The sequence below is a fragment of the Pocillopora damicornis genome, chromosome 10, assembly GCF_964200805.1.
Source record: "Pocillopora damicornis chromosome 10, jaPocDami1.2, whole genome shotgun sequence".
NCBI classification, from domain to species: domain Eukaryota; kingdom Metazoa; phylum Cnidaria; class Anthozoa; order Scleractinia; family Pocilloporidae; genus Pocillopora; species Pocillopora damicornis.
The window spans coordinates 10,598,448-10,608,474 of record NC_142679.1 but is presented as its reverse complement, the minus strand read 5'-3'; the positions used below and the strand labels follow the sequence as shown (position 1 = coordinate 10,608,474).

The following is a 10,027-nucleotide window of genomic DNA, read 5'->3' as shown; positions in this document are numbered from 1 at the left end:
GCACAATCTGTTGGAACCGCAACAAAAAATACTTTACTTGAAGGAGGGGCCAATATTAGGATATTACCATTCTCCCTAATTACGGCGAGACTACAAACAATTCCCCATATGAATTTTACATCACCAATTTTTCCGCTTTTCAAACGTTCAGTGCAGTTTTAGGTAGAGGTTGCAAGTACGCATTCTCGGCATGGGACCATAGTCAAGCAGTAACGTATGGGTAGTTGAAATCATGAGTATTTTATCTAATCCGATCTGGCCAAAATCGGCGACTTAACTACACCTTTTGTTGTTCATTTACGCAAAATGTACATTCATTTACGTCAATAGTTGAAAGTATACGGCAAATATACGTTCATTAGTACTTCCATGAACTTCATGAACGCGAACGAACTTTAACGTCATTTGCATATGTATTAACATTCAATGGTATGAACCGGATGAACAATTACACCTTTGCAATGAACAATTGCACCTTTGCAATGAACAATTGCACCTTTGCAATGAACAATTGCACCTTTGCAATGAACAATTGCACCTTTGCAATGAACAATTGCACCTTTGGACAATCAAACATAACAACTATACTTTCAATCTTGCGCAATGGTTGATTATTAACACCAATAGAAAATCAATTGCATAGTATGACAATCAATTGCGTCTTAGAAACGTACAATAATGCAATTTGCATAGGGATGCACAATCAATTACACCTTCATACAATCGTTTATTCAAAATGATCAATCATTAACGTGAACTGACAAACATGTGTGTAGTAATAACAATCAACTAGGGAAAAAGAAATTTCATATTGTTCTATTACAGTGTACTGTAATGTCATGTTTTGTAATTTTCCTTCAATTTCTTCATTATTTAAACATCTTAGAATGTACGTTTGCATAAATCTGTACCACAATGGCAGGATTGTTGTGGGCTGGTGCGCTGTCATAAATGAAAATCACATGTTCATTTGGGTCGACATTTAGCCTTGCCTGTGACAGAAAATCATTAAATGTCCATTCATTCCACCGAGAAATGCCGAGTGAAAAACTAGTCCATTGGTGGGTGAAATTGCCAGTGCTACAGTAACACTTCTCCCTTGCCGTCCAAATATTGTACACACGCTCGTCTACAAATATTCTATGATTCACTACAGCATGGTGCATGAACCTGTTGGCATAGTCGACTCTTTTTTGCAGGACATCAGGGCGGTTTCGTTCAACTGGGAGTGGCCTTGCCAATTTCACACGATACAACATACCTTTAAGTGTTCTTGCTACTGTACGGTCATGGATGTTGGTTTTCTTGGAAGACGCTGTCTCAATTCTTGATTTATCTGTGCTAGTGTCAGCAGGCAATTTTCGTTCAAAATGTCATTCAGGCAATTCCTCATTTCATCATCTACTCGAACATTTTTGTCAGTTCGCGTTGATGATTGACCATTTTGAATAAACGATTGCATGAAGGTGCAATTGATTGTGCGTCTCTACGCAAATTGTATTATTGTATGTTTCTAATACGCAATTGATCGTCATGCTATGATCAACCATTGCGCGAGATTGAAAGTATATTTGTTATGTTTGATTGTCCAAAGGTGCAATTGTTCATCCGTTGATATTAAATGTTAACACACATGCAAATAGCGTTATTGAAAGTTTGTTCGCGTTAATGAAGTTCATGGAAGTGCAAATGAATGTATATTTGCCGTACAGTTTCAACTGTTGACGTAAATGAATGTACATTTTGCGTAAATAAATAGCAAAAGGTGCTCTATTCTAGAAATTGTCTCCTTGTAACAATAACTTCACGAAAAAATGCACAATCAAAGATGAGATAATCAGGATCTGTTTTTCCTTTAGCATAACATATGGCGTAACTTCAATGAGTTGGTCGGTCCTTTCAACGCTCCCAATGAGGCAATCCAATTATTAAAGGGAATTGCGGTCTCTTTCGGAGCAAGTGCTGTTAAATACTTTGATTCTTAATTTTTTCTTATCATCAAATAAACGCTACACTTTAAACACAGCAAACGTTTCGGAAACTTCACAATAATTCTGTCATACCGTGCGTTTGGTAACATGCACCTGAGAGAAGCGGAAAAAGTAAGGTGCAAGAAAAGCAGTAAACGATATGCAAATATTTAATACTTCTGTACTAATTTAGTGGATGGCATACAACATGCAATTTTTAGCGTTAACACCTATGCTACGTAAACTTTACCTTCATAACAGTTCTGCGACTCTTACTCGACACTAAGTACCAATTATAGAGAAGGCCAAAATATTTTTAATGGCCAAACCAGCACTAAACTCAGCTAAACTCGTGTTTAATTCTTCAATTATCATGGAATTAGAGGAACGTCGCAGATAGTACTGGAGTTTTCGATTATTACGGAAAAAGGAGGAAAGGGTAGTGACTCAGAATTACCTTTTCCGAAGGAAATATTTGTCCCATTTTAGTTATCATCGAAACAACCCGGTCTTCCAAGGAAAGAGAAACCGTCCTTCATTATCTTTGACAGAAGAATTTACTGGATTATTCCACTGATTAGTTGAGCTTCTAATAACAACTCTGCCTTGAATAAAGCCTCAGTCTTGATATATTCATTCGTTAATTTTTTGTCTCTCTTGTTACTTACCTTCTATGGCTTACAGATTAACACCAATCGCTTGTTGTGTGCCTTTAGAACATTTTTCCGTTGTAGGCTTGACCTTCTCGTTTCCCCAACTTTAAGGAAACCAGCAAGAGAGGAGAAGCACGAATAAAAGGCGTAAACTTCATCCCTGGAAGAAAATAAAATTAAAACATCGAAGCTCATAATGTTCTCTGTTAATGAGTACCTATTTCGCACGAGTTTGTTAAATTTTGATAATTTGTGTTGACTGATTTATGTGATTTCCTAATGAGTGACGCAACCTGCCCAAATTCCCACGATAATGGAACATATTACAGTGAATTAAATCGCGAAACTAATTTTGAATATTTTAGGTAGAACACACTAAAAGAAAATGTGAAAACTCTTGTTGTGAAGGCTGCTTCCTTTGACTAATAATCTTGAGAGCCGGCGCTTGAAATGGAAATGCAATAAAAAAAATCAAAAGCTGGATTCAGTGGAGAAAAATCCAGATTCTAACTAGGTGTGTGTCTTCTTCGAAAAAAAAACTACGCTTATTAAAAACTACAAAATGAAATGTCCTCTGCTGGTCCATGAAGGAAAGTGATTCACTGCTCAATATTTTGGATGACTACCAGCTCATGGTCGTTACTTTCCTTTTTCCTCTAAGTTCAAGGAATGTGTCAAGCTTCTTTCAGAGTGGTTACAATGTTCAAAAGTATAGTTTCAAAATTAGTCGTTATCTCTCTTGAATCATGCTTCATTATTTTGTTATTGATAACAGATACATCTGAAAAGCCCTCGAAATTTTGTCGGAAAAATCTGTCACGTGACACATGTGTAAGTTGAAGTAGTTTCAATATGAGCAAAAAAGTTCAATGGTGTATTTCACCAAACCCTAGCATTCATTACCGATCAGTTTAAGAAATTTTTATTGCTTAAATTTGGTTCAGCTTTGGCGCATTGAACATCCTTGTTTATGACACTTGTAGATGCACTGACCCAGCAGAAATTTTACTGGCCCCTAGAATAGTCACGCGTGTGAGATATTTTACAGAGAAGAGACCATACAAAGAGCTTTTTATTGGCACTCGTATTTTATAACTATTACCTTTTCTAAGTTAACCATTTAACATGGCGTGTTTTCGTTTTTAGTGGTCTGGTTTCTAGGAGGGGCCTTATGATACTGAACGAGATTTTCAATGATTTATTCATGTTTGTGTCGGATGTTTTTGTCCTGTTTTTATTTCGCTTTTTTTTATTCATCACTTATATCATTTAAAGTGAGGTTAAGAGAACCGTTTTGTAACAGTAGGAAGGGTCCTCGATAGTTTTTGTGACGAGAGGAACTCTCATTTACCTTGTGGTTTTGTTATTTACTCGCATGTTCTGACATCCATCAAGAATGGTCATAACACCGAAAAACTCAAGAAATATTTATTATGTTCGTGGTTTTCAGAGTTTGTCAATAGTTTGATTTAATTCCCTTTTCAAAATTTCACACTTGTCCAATCTTCCTGATTTTTCGTAAGGCGTTATTTCCACGGTTGTCACGTGAATGAGATGTGTTATTTGATTGGTTGTTGCCTGACATGACGACCCTCACGCCTACTTCCGTTGTTTGTGAACTTCTGCATTGATTAATAGTTATCTAAATTCTCGAGATTTACCGATTTCCTCCGGTTGTACTGCTTGTGGGTTTTGTCTGTTCTCATTCTATCGCACGTGAAAATGATGAAGGCAAGAAATGAGGGATTTTGTAACATCGTCTGCATGAAGACGTTGTTCTTCGTGTTCAGTTTCCTTTTTTGGGTAAGTAATTCTGATCAGCCAACCAGCAGCCCAACTTCTCGAGTACAACCAGCTTAACGTAATTGTATTTTGGTTTTTCTTGTAGATGTCTCGCTAATGTGGTATTTTTAAATACGAGTAATCATTCATGTACAACATAGTTAATTCCCCTTATCTTTCTGCCTGAGTCAGTCCTCTAGACAACGTATATGATCACAAAATAAGCTTACGTTTTATTCTCAAGATGATGTGTGTATTGATCAACTGGACAACAGCTGCCTTTTATTTTCCTTTCCGTGACTTAATGAGTTTTATTTCATCATATGTTGTGGTTGTTCAACCGTGTCTTTCTTCGGTTTGTAGAGTAAATGATATGACTAGAACCCTTTTTTCCCAAAGATTTCAAATAAAAGAATGTTCTAACCATTGAACGATATCGATAAATATAGCTTATTGCGGATGTATCCTGAAGAAACCAGTAGCATCCAGAAATTTTCATAAGCTTAAGTCTCATATTTTGAATTTTAGCCATATTTTTAGAAAGTGTCATTCTCTTTAGAATACTGACTGCTCTCAGTAACAGTAACACTTCAACCTGTCTGATCAAAGTGATGAGTTTTCCTTCACTCTGTTCGGCGGAATTCAATTTTTATCTAGAGGGGCATCTTTGTCCATTCTTTGACTGGAATTGGAAACACTTTTTTTTGATTGACTTATCTTAATTGTGGCCAGTAAATTATAGCAAATTTACAGAAAGAAATCGAAATTAGTGTTTGTGTACTTCAATAATATTACTAACTAATTTTGAACCCATTTACAAACTACTTCCCCCCCTTCCTTGTAGTGCCTTTTCAGTAATACTTGAAATATGATACAACACACAAATAAAAAAAAAAACACTATTATTGTGGGAATGTTTTGGCAAATGGTATACTTACAAAATTGCGGCCAAATTCTGATAGTAATCATTGCTTAAGGTTACTAGAAATTGTATGAAATTGGAAAAAAAAGGCTTTTGAATGATTCTCTGATTTCGCTTATCACAATTTGATCAGTAATGGTAGTTGAACTGTCCAATTAAATAGACATGATGCGTCCACTGTCCAATTAACCCTTTAACTCTCATAAGTGACCAAGAAAGAATTTCTCCTTACAATATCAAAACAATATCAAGCAGACAAGTTATGATAATAAAGAAAAATATCAGTTAGGGGATTATAAGATAATCCAATACTAAATCCTCCAAACTATCATCACAAGAACTGTATAGGAGATAGAAAGGAGAATTACTAATGAGATCTTGGGAGTTAAAGGGTTAAAAGCATGATGCATACACTGTCTGATAAGTATTCATATTGGGCTGATGATTACCAATCATGATTGGGAATTTTGTTTTAGTTTGATTACACACTGTCACAGTAACTCACCATTAGAATCTATTAGTTGTTCAACCCAGAAGGGGGACAAGAAACACACAAGGACTCCTTTGACTCCTTTTGGGTACTTATCAAAGAGGATGTGATAGTAATGGTGTGTTTTGATGAACTTTACTTTCCTGTAACAGATTAATTTTAATTCATAATTCTTTAATTGTTATCAGCTTGCAGGACTTGGTATTATGGGAGTTGGAATATGGATCATGGTGTACAAAAGTGACTATCAGAGCTTGCTGGATAGTGATATATATGTCATTATTCCTGGTCTTATGATTGCAGCTGGAGTTGTGGTTGTTATTGTAGGGATCATAGGGTGTTTGGGAGCAGCCAAAGAAAATCGCTTTTTCTTAATTTCAGTGAGTTTCGTGGTGGATTCTATTGTTTCATGATGATAAAGTTATGATGTTGTGTGCCAAAGTTATAATTTTTTGCAATTAAGAGGTGAACTAGTCACAGTAAAGTTTTAAATAGAGATGAAAATATTTTCCAATATGTTGATAATCATGCAATTGGTAGAGGATTTACTAGTGTTATATTTAGTAACAAAGCAAGTGTGTTCCTATGCTTTTATACTTGGAACCTTTTGGCAGTTAGAGGAATCATTTCTTTTGATGTAGTTTAAGATGCTCCCTATGCAGTTCAGTACTTCAGAACCAAAAGTTTTTTTGGTTTTACAGACTACCCAAGTTTTTGAATGTTAAATATAACTAACTTGCCTATGTCTTCTCATTTTTGACAGTTTTTAGTGATGGTGATCTTGATTTTCATCCTGGAATTAGCTATTGGAGTTCTGGCATTTGTTTACTCTTCCAAGGTAATTAAACTATGTTCAAAAACTAGCAAATTGTATTAAGACTCAGTGGTTTTTGTTTGAGCATCAGTCAGAGTGTTTGGAGTTTAAAGAAAGTTGCCTTTTTCTCATTTATTCAGAATAAAAGATACATATTTTGTGTAGTTAAAGATATCTTAACCCTTTAACTCCTAGACATGATCAACATGAAGCTTCTCCCTTTAGTATCCTTACATTATCCAGCAAACAGCTAATGAGAATATTCAAACTTATCAGGCAGACATTGTTGTCTTGATCCAACACCAAATTCTCATAACTAATTTACATGGATATGTGTAGCAGTTAGAGGGGAGAATTACCAATCAGATCTTAGAAGTTAAAGGGTTAAGGTATGAATTAACAGCATCTTAATTTACTTTACAATTCCTCTCCAATTTGCACTCCATGATGCCTACCATATAGGCTTTTCTGGATGTTTTTGATTTTGGAAACAATTAATGCACATGCTTGGTAAAATTATTACCAAGATTTTAGAGGATGGGGTAAGCTTAAATTTTTGCAGTGCTTAACTTGTGTTTATCAATAGTTATAGAAAAGCATCACAAATACAATGGAACTTCTGCAAATCACAGTACAGTAAGTTGGGCACTTAAATCACTGAAATGAACTTTTAAGCGCATAAATTTTCTTATAGTTTCAATGAACTTTATAAAATTTGTTTTATAAATCATTATCATTTGGTAGCTGTTGAAGTAGCCATCTTTTGACAACAGCCAATTTTTCATTCATTTTAAGAACTTGTTCCCTTTTTATTTATGGTCTGTTCTTTACAGCAAGCAGCTACTTTTTACTTTTGGGACAGACCATCCAAGGGAGGTGTCAGAATGCATCCATGTGTATATTTTAGTATTTGTTCATTCTGTTTATAGATAAAAGATGAGATACAAACATCAATAAAGGAGAAAATGAACCAGCAGTATGGTGTGAATGATGCTGTCACTAATTCAATTGATACGCTACAACAAGAGGTTGGTGTTATTTTCTTTATAAAAATTAATGTCAAGTTCTTCATAAATATTTTTGTGCAGTCTTTTCATGTTCAGTTCATGAAAATGATTGTAGATGATGTATTTCAACACTTTTAATTACTCCTTGCTTACTTCAGAACCGATGTTGTGGTGACACTGGTGGAAAGAGTTGGAATGGTACATCATGGCAGCAAAGGGATGGAAATGAGAATGTTGTTCCCGACTCATGCTGTAAAACAGTTTCTGAGGGGTGTGGCAAAAGAATGCACCCATCAAATATCAATAATGAGGTACAGTGTAAAGAGCACACTATTTATATATGTTTTGACATTATTGCATCAAGTACTAGGGATTCTTGAACAATGATATGAATTCAAAGGTGCCATTTGCAGAGAATGAATAATCTGAGTCCTCTGTGGGGATTTGATTGGCACTCATTCATCACTCTTACCCTTAGCGAAGTAAGAAACTGGTCACGTACTCATCTCTATAGAGAAAAGATCTCTGGCTGAAGGAAAAAAAAGTCTTTCAACAGTTAATAAAAAGTAACTCTGCACAAGTCAGTCAACACAATTTGCCGTTCGTTCAGGAGACATGAGTGGATTTTTGGCTTAATGTGTTAGATTTACTCTAACTGTTTTATGCTTTATAAATGTCAATTTGTGTTTAAATAGGGAACTGTCAGTCCCTTAAGTGTTTGGTTGTGTTAATATGTTGTTAAAGTGGATTTCCAGAAGTCAAAAGTCTTTGTTTTAGGGCTGTTTGACACAAGTAGAAGAATTCTTTCAAGAACATTTCTTCATTCTTGCAATTGTTGGAATAGGAGTGGCTTGTCTACAGGTTAGTTTATTGGGTGTACCTGCTATTAGTTTTCAAATCAAACAAATCTTTTATCATCTTGTCATTATATGGCTGCCGTGCATGCAGCTGACATGCCAACCTGATGTGTACCAGGGTCATCATTACATCAAGGATTGTTGTATTATTCTGTCAAGTTTTTACAGTGTCATCAATGTACTGTCATTTTACCTGTGAATATTGCTTTGAAAGATCGTGTAGATTAGATCTCGAATTGGCTGACACTGCAATGCAATTCATCCATTTACAAACTGTACCTGCATGGAATAGAAAAATGTAACAAAATATTTCCACATAAAACAAGCATAGGGTTCACTTTAAGATTTGATGTGAATCACAGTATATTTTTCTTTTAAAAAAAACTGATTTACAAAATTGTTTTCTTTGATTTCTTACATTTCAAAATATGAAATATTCAAAGTAATTTCTTAATTTCAAAATATTTCAGCATAAAACAAGTATAGGGTTCACTCTAAGATTTGATGTGAATCACAGTATATCTTTCTTTGAAAAAACTGATTTACAAAATGGTTTTTTTTAATTTCCTTTTTTTTTTTCATTCTCAGCTTTTAGGAATTATCGTGACTGTGTGTATTCTTCGATTCGTGGAGGAGTATTGAATTCACGTTTAAAGTCCTCACAAAGCAGATATGCAGCCACTGTAGTGACATTAGTTGGTGGAAAACGTTTGCAAAATTGTCATTTTAAACCATGTAGGGTGTGCTTCTCCATACGATGTATTTGAAAGTGTACACGAACACAAGTACCTAGAATTTTCGATGTTCGTTTGCTTTTTGAGTTGTGCATCTTGCAAATACTGATGTGTTTATAGCACTTAACGGGCCGTGTTTTGTTTCGGCCACTTTCTGTTGACCTCAGCAAATGCTCATCACACACAGCAACTTTGACATCACGGCAGGAACAGCGAAGTTCACCCACTCGCGTGTTTACAGATGCATGGCATATTAAGTATAGCTGGTAGTTTGGAACATGGTTGTATCTTGTAGAGAGTTTTTAAGGTGCCTTTTGAGGGTAGCAGTCAGGAGAGGTGTATGTGGATGATTCACAATGCAATTTTATGGCTAACAATGCAATTTTATGGCTAAAAAGAAAGTTGGTTTCCTTCTTTAGATTTCGGCTTAGGTTAAATTTAGTGTAAAGTTTAAATGAGTTTGTAAAATGGTGCATAGAAATGTTGTTGCGATGAATATTTTGTGTAAATTGTTTTGTTTGTTATTTTTTTAATTGGATCTATAAATTTGTTTTTCTTTGATGCTTTCTTGTATAAAAAAGTTGATAATGCTTATACACTCTGAGTCAGATCCCGTGATCAACGAATAAATTTCTATTTTTCCCCAGTTGTTTGCTCGTAAATCACCGTAGCAGTGCCGTGCTTCATCAGTGACTTACTAAATTATCGCACCTCTAAACGATTTTACATGATATCTTAACGATTTTACGGACCCAGTACATGTAGATGTAAATGTAAACGGGCACTAAGATCGTCTTC

The 10,027-nt window shown here is 35.1% G+C and overlaps 1 protein-coding gene across 1 annotated transcript; it reads left to right on the top strand.

Moving 5' to 3' along the window:
- Nucleotides 1–4,211: 4,211 nt before the first annotated feature.
- On the top strand, nucleotides 4,212–9,875 carry LOC113667608 (CD151 antigen). The gene is made up of 7 exons (XM_027183455.2): nucleotides 4,212–4,426; nucleotides 6,006–6,197; nucleotides 6,581–6,655; nucleotides 7,561–7,659; nucleotides 7,797–7,949; nucleotides 8,416–8,499; nucleotides 9,084–9,875. Exons 1-7 carry the CDS (start codon nucleotides 4,346–4,348, stop codon nucleotides 9,135–9,137), a joined length of 738 nt encoding a protein of 245 aa, XP_027039256.2. The 5' UTR covers nucleotides 4,212–4,345; the 3' UTR covers nucleotides 9,138–9,875.
- Nucleotides 9,876–10,027: the final 152 nt, after the last annotated feature.

Coding starts and splice junctions, on each gene's coding strand:
- LOC113667608 (XM_027183455.2), top strand. CDS start 4,346: ATGATGAAGGCAAGAAATGAGGGATTTTGTAACATCGTCTGCATGAAG. Junction 4,427..6,005: donor TGTTCAGTTTCCTTTTTTGG/GTAAGTAATTCT, acceptor AATTGTTATCAG/CTTGCAGGACTTGGTATTAT. Junction 6,198..6,580: donor ATCGCTTTTTCTTAATTTCA/GTGAGTTTCGTG, acceptor CATTTTTGACAG/TTTTTAGTGATGGTGATCTT.